This window comes from Sorex araneus, chromosome 1 (assembly GCF_027595985.1).
Source record: "Sorex araneus isolate mSorAra2 chromosome 1, mSorAra2.pri, whole genome shotgun sequence".
Classification (NCBI taxonomy): Eukaryota; Metazoa; Chordata; class Mammalia; order Eulipotyphla; family Soricidae; genus Sorex; species Sorex araneus.
Genome location: NC_073302.1, coordinates 7,763,483 through 7,784,008, shown reverse-complemented (window position 1 = coordinate 7,784,008; position 20,526 = coordinate 7,763,483). Strand labels below are relative to the sequence as shown.

General features: G+C 63.7%; 1 protein-coding gene across 1 annotated transcript; it reads right to left on the bottom strand.

The window, feature by feature from the left end:
* Positions 1 to 3,743: 3,743 nt before the first annotated feature.
* Positions 3,744 to 20,314, bottom strand: NR5A1 (nuclear receptor subfamily 5 group A member 1). The gene is made up of 6 exons (XM_004613333.2): positions 20,213 to 20,314; positions 19,920 to 20,061; positions 17,445 to 18,079; positions 12,808 to 12,927; positions 11,119 to 11,266; positions 3,744 to 3,991 (listed from the first exon to the last, which is right to left on the bottom strand). The coding sequence occupies exons 1-6, from the start codon at positions 20,312 to 20,314 to the stop codon at positions 3,744 to 3,746; spliced, it is 1,395 nt and encodes a 464-aa protein (XP_004613390.1).
* Positions 20,315 to 20,526: the final 212 nt, after the last annotated feature.

Sequence of the window (20,526 nt, the reverse complement as noted above, 5' to 3'; positions counted from 1 at the left end):
GGTCTGGGAATAAACTACATCGTCACCGTCCCCATCCCTCCCTCCTCTCTGTCTGGGGTCCCCTGGGGCAAGGACTGACTTCCCCAGAGGGACTCGGAGAGCTGCCGTTTGAGCTTGGGGACTGAGGTTTGAACCCCAGTTTCACTGGGGTGGCGGGTAAGAGACAACCCTGCTAAGCACCCACTGTATGCCGTTCCCCCCACCCCCCCCCCCCCGCAACACACAGAGGTCACAGGCTGGGAGAAAATGTGGGGAGGGGGCTGGGGTGGAGGAGTGGGAAGCCCCAGGCTGGCCCCTGGGGCTGGGGGGTCTGTGAGTCCTGTGTCAGCGGGAGGCCTGGACACCTGCCCACCGCCTCAAACTGCCCAGAAGAGGCTGGAGCAGAGATGGGGGGGGTCAGCACCAGGCCTGGCCGTGAGGGAGGCACCCAGGCGGAGCTGGCCAGGGAGGAGCCAGGGGCAGGGACTCAGCAGATCACTGCCCCCCCCGGGCCCCCCCCCACACTGCTTCGCGGGCGGGCGCCCCTGAGTGAGACACAGCCCCAGAACGGCACACCAGCTCCGCCTGCAGCCCTGAAGTCGCGCCCTCCCGACACCACCTGTGTGTGTGGAGGGGGAGTCTGGGACCAATCCACCCGCGGAGACGGACCCACCCGCTCGCAAGCTCCAGGGTCACGTGATTTCCTCCCGGGCTGGGGCACTGGTGGGACCTCTAGATGCTCATCATCTATAAAATGTGGGATCCACTCCTGGGAGCTCGTGCCCTTCCCTATGCCCCGGGAGCGGCGAGGGGGTGCCGCCCATGTAGTCCTGCACAGCGCTGCAAAGGCACAGCGGCACCGAGTGTTACGGGGCCACTGAGCAGGCGCCACAGCTGGGGGACCAGATTTGAAGGACTGCAGCCTGGGGGTGTGGAATAGGTGGTGCTGAACTGGGTGCGGGGGACACGGGGGTGCAGTTCCTGATGCCTCTGACTGCTGACCCCCTCCCTCCTGCCTCCCCCACCCAGCTAATCCAAGGCTACTGGGTGCAGGGGCGGGGGCGGGGGGACCAAGGAATCCTTCCTAGTCTCTCCCCCTCACCACACCCTCAGCTTCCTATCCTGCCTCCTTCCATACGCTCTTTAATCTGCGGCCAAAATCATGTAGGTCCCCGAGCACTGTTGACTGACATCCTTCCATCCTTTCGCTCACTCTGCTTCCTCTGCCCCCAGCTCTTGTCTGTCTATCGGCAAACTCCTGGACTATCTCCAAAACCCAATTTGGATGACAGCTCTGTTATGAAGCCATCCTATCGCAGAAAGGTCAAATCACTTCCCTGTCTCCTCAAGCTCTAGACATGACACACGCCATCACATCAGGATTTCATCTCTGCGCTGGGTTTGTGGCTGAAGATGCCAGGAGGGCAAAGGACCCCCTTTCCTTTGCATAGGAGCCACTCCCAACACCCTTTTTCCGTTTGCAGAGGCGCTGGGTAAATCAGCATTGGTCAGGGGCTGGAGCGATAGCACAGCGGGTAGGGAGTTTGCCTTGCATGCGGCCGACCGGAGTTCGATTCCCAGCATCCCATATTGAGCACCACCAGGAGTGATTCCTGAGTGCATCCAGGAGTAACCCCTGAGCATCCCTGGGTGTGACCCCCCCAAAAAATATATATATATTCACATATATATATGCCAAAACCAGTTACAATAAGTCTCACAGTGGAGACGTTACTGGTGCCCGCTTAAGCAAATCAATGAGCAAGGGATAACAGTGACAGTGACAGCATTGGTCAGCTGGTCGAAGTGGACGATGAGGGTTTGCCTACCGGCTCCACCCCTTCTCAGGCCACCGTGCCACTCATCTGTAATCCGGGGCTGCCACCTACCGAAGGGGCAGTGAGGGAGGAGTAGCTGGGACCGCGGGAGGCGGCATCCGAGCCGGGACGGTTCCGGAGCCTCCGCTGCTCACTGCTGCCACTCAGCGGTGGGGAGGAGGCAAGGAAACCAGATTGGGCGGTCCCGGCACCTGGCAACGCCCCTCCAGCTTCCCGGGCTGTGGGAGCGACGTGAGGTAAGGGATTCGCTCCGCAGATGCTCATTGAATGTCTGGGATGCATGAACCGAGAAACTGAGTCAGAGGCAACTCCCAAGCCTCTAGGTGGAGCCCATCAACAGCGCCCACCCACTCTGCCCCCACCTCCCAGCCTGCCTCTCCATTATTTTGAATCAAAAGTTATGTGCCCGTCCCCTCCACTACCGTGGGAGTAACGCCCCTCCCAGCCCCCCCCACGCCCTCCCAGCCGGCTCCCTCCCCCTCAGAATGGAAACAACGAAGACAGTTGGAAACTAATTGCAAAATTTATTCCAGGTCTGCGAGGGAGGGCTGGGGAGATTAAGGGCACTTCTCATGGGGTACTGGGGGGGGGGTGTCTCTGGTCTTGGCAGGAGCACATATCAGTGGCAGTGGGGACAGGCAGGGGGGCAGGGGTGCCCAATCACCTCCAACTGGACAGGCTCAGCGCAAGCTGCAACATGAAAGCAAGACAGACAGTGGCCCGCGTGGGGACACGGGGCGGCATGGCCTCTCCCTGGCACCTGGCCCTGGAAAGTCTTTGAGAACAGGCCAGGCAGCCCGGAAGTGGTCGCCCAGCCCTCAGGATCTGCAGCAAGAAACCCAGCAGGCAGGCCAAGCGAGGGACTCATCAGCAATGCCCCTGACCTAGAGACCATCTCCCCTCCCCCCAAAGATCACCCCTATTCCCACCCAGAGACTCAGAGCCCCCACAGGGCATCCGGCCAGCAGGGTGGGATGGCGGGCAAACAACAGGTTTTACTCTGGACTGGACATGCCTATGAGGGCATCTGGGGAAAGACTGGCTCACACTCTGTGCTAATCTCCAAGTCCCAACGTCATTTCTCAGATCTGTCCTCTGTGCCCCTCATACCCGCCTTCCAGGGCATATCGAGGTGATGCAAAACAAAACAGAAGCAAACCTCTGCGTTACAGACTTGCAGATAACGCCCGCGTGGGCGAGCTGTAGGCTGGCGAGTAGGGTCGCCTTCTTCAGTAGGTGGGCGGGGGGTGGGGTGGAGGGGAGGGCTGTGAAAATTCTCCCCTGCAGAAGCCTGGCGGAGTGGAAGGGCCAGAGGGGGGTCCTTTTGTCCTAACAAGCTCCCACGGTCCTCTGGGGCCCCTGCCTGAATCTGTATACACAGACACCGCGGTTTCCGGGCGTGCTAGAGACCCTCCCTCACCTCTTCCCCAGCTGCAGCTGCCTATTCAGCCTCTCTGCCAGCTTCCAGGAGGCGAGGGAAGGGATGACCCTGACCCAAGGGCCATGGAGCGCCCCCCTCCGCCCCTCGGGGATCCTAAACCCTCATCGGACGTGCACTCCAGACTTGGGGACTCAGAACTGGGATCAGGGGAGGGGGATCATCAGCTGTCTCCTTGGGGCACTCTGCGTGTCTAGAGGGAGCACCCGTGGCTAGTGGGAGCCTGTCCATCCATCTCACCTTCCCAAACCAAACGGCTTCGGAGAGCTCAGGGGTCCAGGGCGGGGCTCCCAGATCCGCATAATAAAATAAGCCGTATGGAAGGCCTGGACGGCCGCGGCCCCGCCCCCAGCAGGCCCCGCCCCGACCACAGCCCCGCCCCCGTATGGCCCCGCCCCGACCACAGCCCCGCCCCGTAAGGCCCCGCCCCAGCCGGGCCCCGCCCTGACAGCGGCCCCGCCCCGACAGGCCCCGCCCCCGGCCCGGGCTCAGGTCGGCTTGGCTTGCAGCATCTCGATGAGCAGGTTGTTGCGCGGCATCTCGTTGCCCAGGTGCTTGTGGTACAGGTACTCCTTGGCCTGCATGCTCAGGGCCCGCACCTCCACCAGGCACAGCAGCAGCTGCTGGAACTTGTCCCCGCAGTGCGGGTAGTGGCACAGCGTGTAGTCGAGCAGGGCGGCGTTGGCCTTCTCCTGCGCGTCCTTCACCAGGCCGTGGTTGTTAAGGAACTTCACGTCTGCGGAGGGACCGAGGGGCGCTCACAGCCGGTCGCGTCCCGGCTCCGCGTGGGCGGCCCCTGAGCCCTCACCCCGGGGTCCCCCGCCAACGCCCTCCGCAGCATCACCTGGGAACGTGACTCTCGTCGCCCTCCTCTGCGGGGAGCCCTGGGAATATGGCTGCACCTCAGTTTCCCCTCCGTGGACTGGGGTGGGGAGAGGCCCTCTTCACCACAGCCGACCCGCGCTGGGGCAGGGCACGGTGCCCCAAAGGACGGGTCGGGGCATGGCACCTTTTATTCATTTGCTTTGCTTTGGGGCCAGAGCCCCAAACTCCTGGCTCTCTGCTCAGGGATCACTCCTGGTGGGGCTCTGGGGACCATGGGGGGGGGGTGCCAGGGATGGAACTGTGTGCAAAGCAAGCGCCTTACCCATCCTATCTCTGCAGCCCTTGTCACCTTCCCAACACCGACCCCCACCGAGGTGACGAGCCCTGGCCCCTCCAGGATAGTCACACTCACACCGCGGCCCTGCCATCACCGTATCCCCCCACCCCCTTCCCCCACCCTATCAGTTCCATCACAAGCCCTTCTCATACGCCCGGAGCCCCCCAGTTTGCAGAGCCCAGCCCTCCTGGGGCACCCCCTCCAGGCTAGCCAGCAGAGCTTCCTGCAGAGCTCCCCATCATGGGGCTGGGGAGCGGCCGGGGGCTGACCGAGCCTTGTGCAGGGGACAGCTGCGGGCAGGCAGGACTCGGGGTGGGGGTGCAGGGTGGGTGGGCAGCATCAGCTCTCTTTCACAAAGCCACATAGTGCCACATGGGGTGCCCCGCACAGCGCTAGGCCAGTGCAGGGATACCGTGGCCAGCAGGGGGCCAGTGCGAGCCTGTGTGAGGAGACCGAGGAGAGTGTGTGTCCTGTGGGGACCCTTGAGGTGCCGCGCCCGGGACCCAGGAGTGGGGTTCACACACTCATCATCAGGCAGGCTCACTCTGTCCTATGAGGCCATGGCGGGGCCAAGCCTCCGCAGTGCCCGGACCTCCTCGCTCTGTGTCACCCGGTGGGGTTGCACAGGTGCCTGGCCCAGGGGTGCCCCTGGAGGGCCTTCTTGTCCAGTGCTCCCTCGCCCCTGCTGGCCGAGTGTCCCGGGGTGCCGAGGGGCCACAGTAGCGGGGTCCTAGCCCCGGAAGCGGGCCCCAGCCCAGCACGCGCCCCCGAGCATGTGTCGCCCTTGGCCCTCTAATCCCTCCTAACACCCCCAGCGCTGGGAGGGCCGCGGCTCCTGGCAACCCTGATCCCCAGCCGCCCCCAGAGCGCCCGCTGAGGCCCATGTTGTCCAAAGCCGGATTTAGGGAAACCCGAGCCGGACTCAGGCCGTATGGCAGGATCTGGTCCCGACCACGACCCACCGCAGAACCTGAAGCTTCTGTAGAAAGTAAGTTGGGTGATTTCTCCCCTCATCTCCCCCAGGCTGCCATGAGCCCACCGGGGCCAAGGAGAAATTCCCCTTTTGCTACCCAGAGACGGTTTGGCCGGCGCCGTCCCAGCTGTATCTTAGCCTTTCTTGTGCCCCGCTAGTGTCAAGATGCCCTTGTGCAGCGGACAACATGCCCAGCTGGACAGTGCCACCCTGCCCCTCCACTCACCTGCTGGATACTCTCAAGGGTCATGGGAGTTCCGCCCCCCACCCCCACCCGTGACTGGCCTCCGGGAGGCCTCGGTGGCTTTCTGGCCCCGGTCCTGTTGACACCACTCTCCAGGCCAACTCTCACATCTTGGACCTCATTGGTCCCAGACCGGACAATTCTGCTGATAACTCACCCCAGAGGGGCTGGGCCGAGAGCAGGGTCGGAACCTGCTCGAAGCTCACCGCAGTGGAGGGCACGGCTGGGGGTGGGGGCAGGGCGGCCCGAGCCGGCTTTACCAGGATTTACTGTCCTTCGCTGCGTACGGGGCAGTGTGAGGTGTGGGTGCACCCCAAGGACAGCCTGCAGAGCCAGCGCCCCCCGCCCCCCAGGCAGCTCTCTGTGGTGGGAGACCCCTCACTGCAGGGCTGCGGGGCGGGGGGAGCTCACTCAGGCCCCCACTAGTCTGGTTTCCTGCTTCCCTGGCCCGTGGGAGGGAAGGGGCAGCCCCAGTGCCAGGGGGTGGCCCGCCAGGGGGGACCTCGTGCCAGGAGCTGGATCCAAGGCGGTTCCTGGGCTCAGAGCCCTGTGGACAGGCAGGGACCATGTGGCTCCGCCCTGCCCTGACCCCTCCGTCCCCTAACCCCGTGTCTCAAGGACACCCTTGAGATGAGCCGGCACCAACACCCCAAGAGACCCCACCCCACCCTCCATCAGACCCGGGACAGGGTCCCACACAGCCCAACCCTTCCGCCACCTGGGGGACCCCCTCCCTCTCTCTGAGCCTTGGTTTCCCATCACCTGCAGAACAGGGGTACAGAGCAGCCTACCTCCAGGGTGGCAGGGAACGGGATCTGATCTGTCTGCCGGGCTCTGGGCCACCGCAGGCAGGAGCTGGGGCACCCCCGGAGATGATCAGCCTGCAGGGGTCCCCCGCCCCTCAAGCCTGCTCGGCTCCCAGCAATCCTGGAGGTGTGTGGTGGGAGGGGGGGGACTGCGAGATGCAGCCCCCCCCACCCGCCCCAGCAGACGCTAGCTCCGAGGAGCTGGGGGCCCCAGGTTCTCAGAAAAGCCCCCTTTTCACGGTTTAATTGAATATTTGAATAATCCTTTCATTCCAGCGAGGCATAAAGAATGTTGTCCCAATAGCGGTGACTCAGGCGGGCGCCCCCGCGCACAATGAGGCCTCGAGTGGGCTGCTATTCAGGCCGCCTTTTGTTGGCAGGGAGCCGTGGGTAAATTGCAAACGCTTAAGGGAACGCGGGCGGCGGGCGTCTCAATGGGAGTCAGGAAACCGCATGTTAGGTCAATCCATTAAGCTTCGATTAAGTCCTCGGCGAACAATGCCGGCCGGGCCCATCTTCATAAACACGGCGATTGCCAGGAGAGAGGCACTAATTTTAATTAAACCTCCTTACCTGTCTCTGTGCCTGCCGGAGCTGCCTATTTAGACACCAAATGGTGCCCTTCTGTGGAGCCAGGCGAGCAGGCAGGCCTTGGGGCGGGGGGGGGGGGGAGGAGAGATGGGGGGCGCAGGGGGGGACAGTCAGCTTGGGGGGTCCTGGCGGCCCATCTCGGGAGGCACTGCCCCAGGGCAGCACCCAGCTGCCAGTTGGGGGTTGGTAGCCGGTGTGCGGCCCTTCCCGGCCCCAGTCGTTGTTGGGTTGGTGAGTGGGGACAGAGGAGCCCCCTCAAGTCTGTTTCATCAAGGCATCTTCCCCCTTCACAGAGCCCTGGGCTGCCCCCTGCGGTCGGAAGAACTTCCCGGACAAAGGACTGTGGTATGTGGGGTGTCCCTCCTCTTTCCCTTTTCCCCCAGCAAAGTTTCGGGGACTTGATCCCAGCCCCTGCACCCCTACCCTCCCTGCCCCACAGTCACCCCAAACCTGCAGGATCCCTTGCTTTTTTTTATTTTTTTTGCATAAACTGTTCCTGCAGGTGGGAAGGAGTTCTTGTTGGCTTCACAGAGAACACTCGTATTCACACTGCAAAGCCCAGCTTCCGAGCCTCATCCTCCAAGAAGCCTTCCCTGATACCCCAGGCATAGTTGACTTCTAGACCAAGCCCTGTCACATTCATAGCTCGGACTCCTGTTCCACCCAGCGACCTGCCGGCCGATGGCCTTAGGAGCGAGCCTGGCTTCTGGCTCTGCCGTGGGCTCCGGCAGGTCCAGGCCGCCTCCTCTTCCTCCTCCCCTTGCTCCCCAGTGACACCGGCGTCTCTGGCTTCTGGCTGACTGCCCCTCGCTCTCCTCAGCCAGATTCTGTCCCTGTCCCCAAAGACCAGCCACCGCACCATGAGACACATGGGGGGGTGCCAAATGGGAAAATGAGGCATTCATTCACCTACTTCATTCATTCCCTCCTGCAGTGCGTGACTAGCTCTCACAGTGAGAGTTCTGATAACAATTGCAAAACTGGGACTGGCGAAACAAGCAGAGCAGGTGGGGCGCACGTTTTGTGTGACCGAGGCCTGATCTCTGGCACCACCTACGGGAGCACAGAGCCAGGAGTGAATCCTGAGCACCACCGGCTACTGCCCCCAAACAAAAATAAAAGCTGTAAAAATGTCCCGCGCACATTGACAAGGGCTCTGGCCTGGCACCGAGCACTCTGGGTAACTCTCGGCCGGCCTCGGAGCCAGCTAAGGACCAGCAGGAAGGTCGATGGACAGGAGGGGACAGGAGTCCAGCAGGCACCGGCCTGGCCCCAGGGCAAGCTCCGATTTAGAACATTTGTGCTCCGTCCCTCACACCCACCCTGCTTTTCGGGGTCACATGCGCCCTCCTCCGCCTGGCACTGCTCGCTGCAGTCCTGGGGCTCAGGCCGAGGCCCGCGGAGAGGAGGGGCTGGTCCCCGAGACCAGCCACTGAGACCCGAGAAGTCGCTCGGCTAGGACGTGTCAGACCCCGGGTAGTCTAGAAAGCCAAGCCCAGGGACTCCACTTCCAGGGGTGCCAAGCAGGGAAAGGACAGCGGCCCCCTCTCCACCCACTCAGACACCCCCTGGCCCCTGGGCCCCTAGCTCCAGAGTTCCCCGCTGCAAATCCCCCCAGACCGGCACAATGGTCCCTGCATTCGAGGGGGTCCCCGGAGCCCCGCCCCTCACCAGCTCTCCAGGTTCCTGACACACGTGAAAAATCATGAGCCTATAACAGCTGACAGTCACACACATTCACACACCCACACACACTCACGTGCACTCACATATTCATACACTCACAGTCACACACACACCCACACACACCTACATACACTCAGTCACATAGTCACACACACTCACATACACATACACACAAACACACTCATATACACTCACACTCATACACTCACACATAGTCACACACACATATACACACACTTATACATCCACCCCCTCTCACATACACTCTCACACACATTCATACACTAACACAGTCACATAGTCACATCCCCAACACTCATGTACACCCACACACCTCACTCACACATAGTCACACACTCACACTCACATACACATACCCCCCCACACACTGACACACTCACACACACATATACTCATACTTTACACACCCACATACTCACATCCACACGCATACATTCACACACTTGTATACACTCACACACATTCACACACACTCGTATATACTCACACACACTCTCACTCACATACACTCATATACACTCACACACTCACTCAGACACTCACATATACTCACACACTCATGCTCCCACAGAAACTCACATCCACCCATTTCCCGACACACACTGTCTCACATGCACTCTCACATACACACATACCGATACACAGTCTCACAACACGCACCCAGACTCCCGCACACAGTCATGCACCAGAGAGGGTAAGACACAAAGGAAGCCCCACCCCCTGGGTGGTCTCCACTCCTAAGCATGGCTGCACTCCAGCCCCCACCCCCAAGGGCCACGGGGGAGCCTGTGGGGTGCAAGGGGATGAGACCTCCACAGTGAGGTCCAGCCCGGGGTCCCTGGCACACGGGCACAGCCAGCACTGAGCACTCCTCAGGCTCACTCCTGTCCTCTCCTCCCGCTGGCAGGCACCACCCCCCCGCCATCTGCGCCTCAGTTCCGGCCCCTCTGCAGGTGAGGAGACATTCATGCCCCCGTGTTTTACCTTGCTTTTTTTTTTTTTGCTTTTTTGCTTTTTGGGTCACATCCGGCGATGCACAGGGGTCACTCCTGGCTCTGCACTCAGGAATTACTCCTGGCGGTGCTCGGGGGACCCTATGGGATGCTGGGAATCGAACCCAGGTCGGCCGCATGCAAGGCAAATGCCCTACCCGCTGTGCTATGGCTCCAGCCCCTATGTTTCACCTTTCAACCCAGCTACGCTGCTGCAGAATGATCCATCTACCCAGCAAACTCCTATTCACCCTCCAAGACCCCACTCAATGATCCCTCTTCCAGGAAGCCTTCCGAGCAGAGGCCTTGCTCTGACCTCTCTGTCCCAGTCCTGACCCTTTGCCCCCAACAGGAGACCTCTCCCACCTGGACTGAGGTCTCCTGATGGCAAGGAAATGTCAGGGTTGACGGCAGCACCAGGCACGGGGCACAGGGTGTACTCTGAAGGGGTAGAGACTGTCAGCTGAGCCCGAGCCAGAGTGCCATGGAGACACCGGACTCCTGGGCTGGGCTGGGCCAGTCCCTCCCTGCCTTCCTAATGGAGCATTTCACCCTCAGCGCCTTCACACCTGGACTCCTTGATGCCTGTGAGGAAAAGCCGGGCTCAGGCTCGCTCAGGCTCTGTGCTCCTGGGGCCTCGCACTGGGCATTGCTCAGCAAAGGAATGAATGATGGATGAATGAATGAATAAATGAACGAGAACGGGGATGTGGCCCCAAAGAACTCAGACGCAGTGGCCCTCCTCTTCCTGGGCCCAGCAGGAAATCAGGGAAAACAAGACCTTCTCCTCCCCTCCACACACGTGGGGCAACAACAGAAGGTTCTGGAATCAGGTGAATCAGGTGACTTGTGTGTGTGGGCATTGGCACTTTCTGAGGTGTCTTCAGGCATTTCCCAGATTCTCAGAAGGGGCTGCAATGGCCCAAGGGACCAGCGTGCCCGCTCTGCCTGTGGGAGCCCCGGATTCCATGCCCGGCCCCACGGGCCTCCCCAAACACTGGCGGGTCCCGTCCCCAAAGGCCAATTCTTTTTTTTTTTTCTTCTTTTTGGGTCACACCCGGCGATGCTCAGGGGTTACTCCTGACTCTGCACTCAGGAATTACTCCTGGTGGTTCTTGGGGGACTATATGGGATGCTGGGATTCGAACCCAGGCCGGCTGCGTGCAAGGCAAATGCCCTCCCCGCTGTGCCATCGCTCCAACCCCCCCCCCCCCCCCCGCCCAGGCCAATTCTGAAAAGGCGCCCTGCTCCCGAACAGAAAGCCGTAGACACGCTCTCTGCCCCCCCCCCACACACACAGAGGGACTGTGGCCGAGAGAAGCAGCGCCCCACCCCCGGTCTGAAGCGCCAGGCCCTGGGCCAGCGTCCCTCCCGCACTGTCCACTCACCGAGGCTGAAGAGGATGAGGAACTTGAGGCAGACAAACTCCTGGCGGTCGAGCTGCAGCGCGTGCAGCTGCAGGACCAGCTCCTGCGTCCGCAGCACCAGGCCGTGCAGCAGGGACCCCGCCTGTTCTGCCACGGTGCTCAGCTCCACCTGGCGGGGGAGGGCGGGTCAGCGCGGGGCCCTGCTGGGAGCCGCCCGAGGAAGACCCCCGCCCCCTGCTCCTTCAGACACGCTGAGTCGCCACCCGGATGGGGAAGGGGGCGTGCGAGGGGCCCTCTGTCATCTGTGGTGTCTGCACCTCGTGGGGTGCCAGCCCAGGGCCCCCACCACACACACACACACACACACACACACACACACACACACACACACACACACACAGGGACCAGCGGACTGCGCCCACGCCCATGGCCACTCAGCTCAGGAAAACTCTCCCAGGGCCGCCAGCCCTCCGCTTCCCAGCATGGACACGCTCCATCCCAGAGAGACAGACGCACCCTGGCTGTGCCCCCCGCACACAGGCTGTATGCACTGCACCCTCAGACGCCGTACGGGCATGCAGCCTCGGGGTGCACTTGCATCGCTTGGGCCATATTCACTGCCCCCCCCCCGACAGAATGAAGGGCACCTGCCAAGCCCACTCCCCCCACCCCGTACTCCCTCCTTCCACTTCTCCTGCTCCAGCTGCGGGATCTCCTGCTTGAAGTGCCCCCTCCCGGGTCCCCAGGATTCTGATCAGCTGGGGACCTGCCCCCACTCCCCTCTCGCTTGCCATATAGCCCCTGATTCTCTCCCCTAGAGGGAACCAAATTCCGACTGAACTCTTGGAGCCCTGGGCTACTCTGCCCATTCACCCCCCAAACCATCTACCCAACCACCAATCTATTCACCCAGGCACCCACCCACCCACCTATACACTCACCTACCCACCAATCCACCCACCCACCCACCCACCAATTTATCCACCTTCCATCCATTCGCCTGTCCACCCAACTGTGCATCCACCCATCCATCAGTCCATCCACCCATCCATCCACCTGTCACCAACCAATCCTGTTCACCTGTTCACCTGTCCATCCGTTTATCCATCTGTCCATCCACCCACCCAGCCATCCACTCACCTGTCCACCTGTCTATCCATCCATCTGTTCATTCATCTATTCATCCATTCATCCACACTCCCATCTGTCCATTTGTTCATCCATCCGTCCGTTCATCCACCCATCCGTCATTCCATCCATCCATCCATCCATCCATCCATCTGTCATTCCATCCATCCATCCATCCATCCATCCATCTGTCATTCCATCCATCCATCCATCCATCCATCCATCCATCCATCCATCCATCCATCCATCCACCCACCCACCCAGGACTGAAAACCAGCAAGGTCTGCTCCAACCCAGCCCTGAGCACCCCTGTGAGCCTCTCAGCCCGTCCCACCCACACAGGGCACCGCGTCCTTTCAAACCCCCGTGCCACTGGCCCTGGAGACCTGGAGCCGGAAACACCCCTCTGGCCCCTTTGCCCTGCTGGGCCCCTGCTCGCACCACCATTCCCCTCCCGACCTCTCTACTCTCCCAACACCCAGAGCCCATCACCTCCGGGAGCTTCGGACCATCCCCACATCCCTCTGTGGCCTCCCCCAGAGCAGGACTCCCAGGGGCCGGGCGGGCGCAGAGGGTGGTCACCTCCTGCCCCGTGACCAGCAGGATGCTGGCCTCCTTGCCGTGCTGGATCTGCCGGTACACGTGGTCGAACACCAGCAGCTCGCTCCAGCAGTTCTGCAGAAGGGTCATCTGGTCGGCCACCTGCAGGGAGGGGCACAGGGGACAGTGACCAGGCGGCACCTCCCTCCCCGCCCTGAACTGTGGACCCAGAGTGGTGGGGCCTGACCCAATATCAAGAGGAGGGTAAGAGAGAGGGAGGGAGAGGGAGAGAGGGAGGAGGAGAGAAAGAGGGAGGAAGAGAGAGACAGAGAGAGGGGGAGAAAGACAGAGACAGAGAGACAGAGATAGAGGCAGAGACAGAGAGACAGAGACAGAGGAGAGAGAGAGAGAGACAACCTGCAAGGACGGCCGAGCTGCAGAGCCCAGAGAGGTCAGGTCACTTGCCCAGGACACACAGCTCTACCAGGTTCCAGATTTCCCCCACCAGGGAACTGGCTCCTGGCAGGGTCATCCCCTCCCCCATGGAGCGATGGGGCCCCTCCCCCTGCCTTGGGTCATTCCCAGCCTCTGCACCGGCTCCTCCTACACACCTGGGTGGCCCTAATTCATGACTCTGTGGCATCACCTCCTGCTCGTCTCTGGGCCCCCACGGGGAGGGTCCGGGAGTGGCGGGTGAGGGCATGTGCGGCCCCAGAGTCTGGCCAGCGGGGGGTGGGGGGCTGCCCGCCCGAGGCTGCCCCTGTGCTGAGGGATCTGTGGTTCCACTCCAGGCTCCACAGGGGCGAGCCCAGGCGTCGCACGGAAGCAGGACAGCCGTCCCTGCTGCTGCGCCTGGCCCTGTTCCTGGCCCGACAGGGACAAAGAGCAGATGGGCACTGCAGGTCCCTCCACGCCCCCGCCACCCCCGGCCACCCTCAGCCTGGTGACAGCGACGCTGACTGGCCACCGGCTGCTCCCTGGGGCAGCGGGACTGCCCCTCCCTGCCCCTCCCTGCCCCTTCTCGTGGCCGTGTCCAGGCTGCCCCAGTGTCCCAGGAGAGAGCGGGGCCGGCCAGACCCGACCCGATCCGGTGCCCTCCGGCCTGTGCACTGGCACCCTCACGGGCTCTGCCTCAGGGGGCCTGGGGGCCCCGAGCCCCAGTGGCAGCCCCCTCAGGCTGCCCAGAGTGGGGGTGACGGGGCTACGTGCAGCTCTGCGCTCAGCTCCCCAGTCCTCTGGGCCCCGGGGGACAGACGCACTCGTGCCAGACTGAAGGCGCGGGGTGGAGGTGGAAGGAGGGGAGATAAGGGGCAGAACAGGAGATAAGCAGACGGGCCAGGCAGAGAGCAGAGGGGTCACCGTGACCCACTGGCCCAGCGGGGAGCAGACGTGGTCCCCAGACCTCAGCCCCAGAGCAGACAGGGGCGCAGGCCCAGAGGGCAGCCCCGCCGCCCCCACCCTCCTCTGCCCTGACTTCCTGTCCCGGGAGAGGGGGCAGGAAACCTCCTGGGGGGGCTCCAAGGAGCACCCAGCACCCAGCACCCAGGCCTGTCACCCTTCCCCAGACAGATGGGAACACACATACACACAGTCACACAGTCACACACCTCATACACTCGTCAACACACACATATACACACACACACTCACATCCACCACACCCACATACACTCATAAACACACACACATACACATACACATACACTGTCACACATACTCATAAACTCACTCACATACATTCACACTCTCAGACATACACACATACATCCACCCACCTTCAAAATCACATACACACAGACAGGCGCACACACATACACCCACACTCATACACATACATACACTCACACACACATTTATAAATACACGCACACACTCATAAACACATACACTCCCACAGACACACAGACACAGACACACACACCCCCGGCTCCTCCCTCCTTCCCTTTTCATGGAAAAGAAATCCAGGGGTTCCTGGGCGGAAGCAGGTGGCTGAGAGGCCACTTAGCGACGGGCTTGGTGTCGCCCGGCTCCAGTCTCCTCAGCCGAGGTGTCTCCCGCGGCCCGGAACAAGGACGCGTGCGGGTCCCGCCCGGGCCGCCCCTCCTGCCAATCCCCACAAATCTCCCTGGAGCCTTGACACGGCGGCTTATTTACGGGGGCCGGGCTGACCTCCGGCCGGGGTCTGGGGGGCCTGCGGCCAAGGCCGGCCGCGCTCACTCCGCAGGGCGCCTGTGGGGCGCCCTCTGTCAGCCCGGCTGACAGCTCCTGCCACGTCCACGCCACCATCCATCCAAGCTCAGCGCTGGCCACGGAGGGGCACCCGGGGTGAGGTCGGGCCAGCAGGCGCCTGCCCGGGGCCCTCATCACCGCCCACCCTGCACCCCCACAGTGGGTAGTGGGGGTCCTCCTGTGCCGCCCTCCTTGCCCCCGGTGGCCTCAGCCTCCTGGGCCTGACCTGAACTCGCCCCACGGCGGGCTCTCCCGGGCCACGACACCACGGGAGCAGGTGAGGCTGGGAGAGAGGACGGAGGGGAGCCCCACGAGGGCATCTGAAACCCCAACCTCTGGGGTCTCAGCACCCCGCAGTGCCGAGACTGAGGGGCCTGCCTGGCCCCGGATGCTGCCTCCCGCTAGCCCTGGGCTGAGCCTGCTTCCAGCCGTGTCCACCCTCAGGCCCACACCCCGGCCGGACGCCTTGCCACGCGCCAAGCGGTTTCTGCTTCCCAGCGTGCCCGTTACAGTCTGGGAAGGCGCGGGAGCAGCTGCCTGCTTGGATGTCCCCAGGCAGTGCCCACTGCCCCCACCCTGGGCCCCTCACTCAGAGCCGTGGTACCGGGGTGGACCTGGCCCCTTTTCTAGCCTTTGGCATCCAGAGCACCCCCAAGGCTGCCCCTCTGGGTGCCAGAGAGCCCGCCCTCCCGCCTGCTGAGGGGGGCCTGGCCCAGGCAGGGGTGAGGGGCCTGCTGGGAGGGGCACAGGGCCAGGCTAACCATCCACCTGCTCCGTCCCCGCTCAGACTGTGCAATCTGCCTTTTTTTTTTTTTTTTCTTTTTGGGTCGCACCTGGCGATGCACAGGGATTACTCCTGGCTGTGCACTCAGGAACCACCCCTGGAGGTGCTCAGGGGACCATATGGGATGCTGGGATTCAAACCCGGGTCGGCCGCGTGCAAGGCAAACGCCCTACCCGCTGTGCTATCACTCCAGCCCCAGATTGTGCAGTCTGACGGCAGCCTGAGAACTGGGAGGTGGGGGTGGGTGGTTCCCACCGCTGAGGATGCTCACGGGACTGGGCTGGAACTTGGGGTTCATGTTCCTGGGCTCCACTCAGAGAGGGGCGGGGAGGGGGAAGCAGGAAGGTTGGGAGCACAGAGAAGCCGGAAGCAGGAAAAAACACTCAGCAGGGCTGGGACAAAAGCCATTCCCACCCCGTGTGTGCACGCGCGGCCCGGTGAGAGGGGCCGGGCAGAGGACGCTCCCGGCCCACCACGTGCCTCAGCACAGGGGCTCCTGGAAGCTGGACGCCCCGTCCCCTCCTGGGGCCTGGGCTGCTGCTGCAGGGGACAATGCCCCTGGGGCCTCTTGTGTCATCCGGGAGGGCTGCCTGGGGAAGGAGACGGGGCGAGAGGCTTTGCCCTAGAAATACACGGGCACCGCCTCAGGCCTGCACCGTCTCAGACCCCCTCGGCAGAAACAGGAGCCAGCAACGGCAGTGACCAGGTCAGCAACGATGGTGCCCAAATCCCCAAAGCACATGTCCTGGGCCCACAGTGCCCCGTGCCCACCCCCGTCAGCAGCGCCAGGCAGCGCCCCCGGCCCAACTGAGGACACCCAGACGGGAGCAGCATCAGTGAGTCCAACTCAGCTCGTCTGCAGGGGTCCCATGGAGGGGCCTGCAGCAGCCGGCGGTGCAGCAGCGGGGAGGCGAACACTGTGGGGTTCACTCCCAAGGGGTTCGTGCCCGGACAGGACTGGGGGACCCCGAGGGCTCGCGGCTTACTCTGCTCCTAGTAGGGGGCTAGTCGGGGGTGAGGTGAAGATGCACAGGCCTGGGCTGGAGCGATAGCACAGCGGGGAGGGCGTTTGCCTTGCACGCGGCCGACCCGGGTTCGAATCCCAGCATCCCATATGGTCCCCTGAGCACCGCCAGGAGTAATTCCTGAGTGTAGAACCAGGAGTAACCCCTGTGCATAATCGGGTGTGACCCAAAAAGCAAAAAAAAAAAAAAAAAAAAAAAGAAGCACAGGCCTCCATCTCCCCTGCCCCCATCTCCCCTTCCTCCGCCCCGGGTGGGGTTGGCACCACATGCACTTCAGCCCCCGGCCCTGCGCCTCCCCAACAGGGACACGCGTGCACTGTCCCTCCGGCGGGAAGGACAAACCACAAACTCCCTCTGCCCTGATGACCGCCCTGAGCTGCCAGCAGCTCTCCAAAATGGGGCGGGGAGGCCCGCCCTGTCTCAGCTGGTTTTTGGCGAGACCGAGGGCCTGGGGGAGAGAGAGAAAAAAAAAATTGCCTGGCGACCCAGTCTGGAAGCAAGAACGCAGACTGGAGGGGCTGGAGAGACGCAGAGAGCAGAGCAGAGCACAGTGGGAGGGAGAGACAGGCGGGCTGGGACACCCACAGGGTCCCCACAAACAGGCTGGGCCCAGGGTGGGGGGCCGCGGCGCCGGGACTCACCTCCAGCTCCTTGAAGATCATGCACCTGCGCGCCCAGTCCACGATGGAGATGAAGGTCTGGTCGGCCATGCGGCAGAGCAGGCTGAAGGGCGCCGGCTGGTCGGGGCGGCCCTTGGCGGGCTCCTGCAGGCAGCCCAGGATGCGCGCCCGCACCTGCTCCTCCTCGGGCTCCAGCTGCAGCAGCTGCAGGATGAGCTCGGGCACCCCGGGCCGGCCCGAGAAGGACTCCGGGTAGCCGTAGGGCGGCCCGGGCTGCGGGGGGCTGGCGTAGGGCTCCGGGTACTCGGACTTGATGGTGCGGCCGGGGAAGGAAGGGTAGAGGTAGCCGGCCAGGGGCCCGTGGGTGCTGGGCACGGCCATGGGCAGCGCTGGGGGTCCAAAGTCGCCCATGGGCCCCGCGGGGGGCGCGGCGCTCAGGCCCTTGGGGTCGGCGGCGTGCAGCCCCGGCGGCAGCATGTAGTCCGGCGGGGGCGGGGGCGGGGGCGGCGGGGGCGGCGCGCCCGAGGGGGGCCCAGTCTCCAGCTTGAAGCCGTTGGCCCGGATCTGGGCCTTCTTCTGCTGCTTCAGGGCTCGGTCCCGCTTGTACATGGGTCCGAACTTGTTCCGGCCGCCCCGCATGCGGTCAGCACGCACGGCTGCGGGCAGGGGCAGCGGGTCAGACTCAGCCCCCACCGGCACCTCTGACCCTGCCCTGCCATCTGGGTCCAGCTCCCGCGGCCCGCAGCCGGAGCCCCCTCCTGCCTTCGCCCAGCCTCCAGGGCCCTGTCCAGCTCTCCCAGGCCCTCCCCTCCGAGCCCGGGTTCTTTCCACGCCACCTTACTCCTCCCTCTGCACCTCTACCTGGGACTTCTCCTTCCACCATGCTGCCTTTGCTCTTCCTTCTGCCTCAAACCTGGTCCTTTGCAGGAGCCTGAGGTCACCTCCTCCGTGATGCTTTCCTGGACTTACGCGTGCAGGCAGAATGCACTCTCCTTGCCCCGAGGGTCCCACCCCTTCTTATCAGGCGCAGGGGGATGATGCCACCAGAGCTAGGCTCAGAGCTTCTGGAGGCTGGGACCCTCCCGGGGCCTGGCCGGGACCTGGTGATGAATGTGGGCGCTGGGAGCCTAGTTCACAGCCGGAAGCGGAGTCCGGCTGCTCTGAGCCTGCCCACCGGCCTCAGTGGCCAAATGTCTTGGGCGCCTGCCACAGCCTTCGAGGTTGGGCTGTGTTGAGGGCTGCCGGGGACTGTGCAGGTGGGGGAGGGGACCTCCCCTGCCAGATGGCCTCAGCCTGGTCAGGAATGCGCTGCCAGCTGGGCATACAGGTGCGTGTCTGCGGGCCCTGGAGAAGGGGGCCAGCAGGAGCACCTTGCCGGCCGCTCCGAGACCCACCTGGAATGTCCCCCTGCCTTCCCGCCCCTCCCAAGGTCCTGCTGCCCATCACCGGCTTTCCTGCTCCCCCCCCCCAACCCCCAAACCTAGATCTGGGGACATGGGTCCTGGGGGCAGGACAGGGTAGACCCCGCCCATCCTCCACAGCCTGGACCGCGGCCTCTAGGTGGCGGGACCCTAGAGCTGCAGCCCCCAGGGGCTTTGGATGAAGCTTGAGAACATCAGCTAACAGCTGCCGGCTCGGCGCACAGCCCAGCCGGGGCCAGCGGGGTGGACGCCTCTGCTGTCCACCCAGGAGTCCTTCCTGACCAAACTGCGCCTCCCCACCCCACCCCCTTAACGGAGCTGGGGCAGGGGAGGAGTCAAGGAGGGGTCCACAGCAGGACCACCCTTCTCACCCCCTACCGTCCCGGGGCCTGGCTGAGCCGTGGGGGAGGAAACGTCACCCACCGGGTGACTGGGCCGGGGGACAGACAAGAGAGCTGGACGAGGACGGTGGACGGACAAGCTCCTGTGGAGCGAGGAGAGAATGCCGAGGTCTCCTGCCAGCTGGAGTGCTTTCCTCAGTCCTCTGACGGCCTGAGGCTGCAGCTCAGAGAGGGTCAATAATCTCCCCCGGCGGCACAGCCCGCTGCAGGGGCTGTTCTGAGACCAGTCAGTCACGCTTTGAGGTCTCCCCAGCAGTATTTGGGCCACCAGGGTTACTGCCGACGGTTTGCAGGACACCATGGGGAGCTGTGGACAGGACGAGCCGCCCGCGGGCCAGGGATTTGGGCCCTGAGCGCTCTCCCGTTCCTCTCGAGTCCTAAATTCCCAGCTTATGTTTCTGAAAGCCCCAGCGCTTCCTGCTGTTGGGGGTCCGTGGGGTGTTGGGGGCTTCTCCCCGCGGGGCTCTGCCCAGTGCCGACCCGGACCCGCCGCGCAGAATCGACGACCCAGGGCCCTCTCGACACGCGGGTTCCGCGGGCGGCTCCCCTGGCCCCAGTGTCCAGGGCGGGGTGACTGCCGACCGGAAAAGCCTCGGAAGGGGCCCTCGACCCCCGCCCCGCCCGGCCCCCTTCCTCCGCGCCCCCGGGGCGGGCAGAGGCCAGGCCCCGCGCACCTTCCAGCCGCATCCCCACCGTCAGGCACTTCTGGAAGCGGCAGAAGGGGCAGCGCTTCCTCTGCGTCTTGTCGATCTTGCAGCTCTGGCTCTCGGTGCACGTGTAGTGCTTGTTGTTCTGCACCGTGCGCTTGAAGAAGCCCTGCGGGAGAGGGGCGTCAGCCTTCGGGCCGGCCGGCGTGCTCCCCGCTCCCGCCGCCGGGTCCCAGACCCGGGCGCGGGGCTTGTCGCCGCCACCTCCAGGCCGTCCTCCAGGCCGCTCCCGAGCCCTCGCCAGGGCCGAGCGCACTCACCTTGCAGCTCTCGCAGGTGAGCAGCCCGTAGTGGTAGCCGGACACCTTGTCCCCACACACCGGGCACAGCTCGTCCAGGTCCTCATCGTACGAATAGTCCATGCCCGCGGCGACCGCCTGCAGAAAGAGGCGCGGGTCAGCGGGGTGCGGCGCCGCAGAGTTGGCTCGGGGGTCTCGCACCCCGCGCCCCCACCCGCCCTCGGGATACGCCCAGGGAGCCCCCCTCGCCGCATCGCGACCGCCGTCGACCGTCCGAGCGCCCGCGGGAGCCTGCACCCCGGAGCGGCCGGCGGCCGGGCCCGCGCCCACCCTGC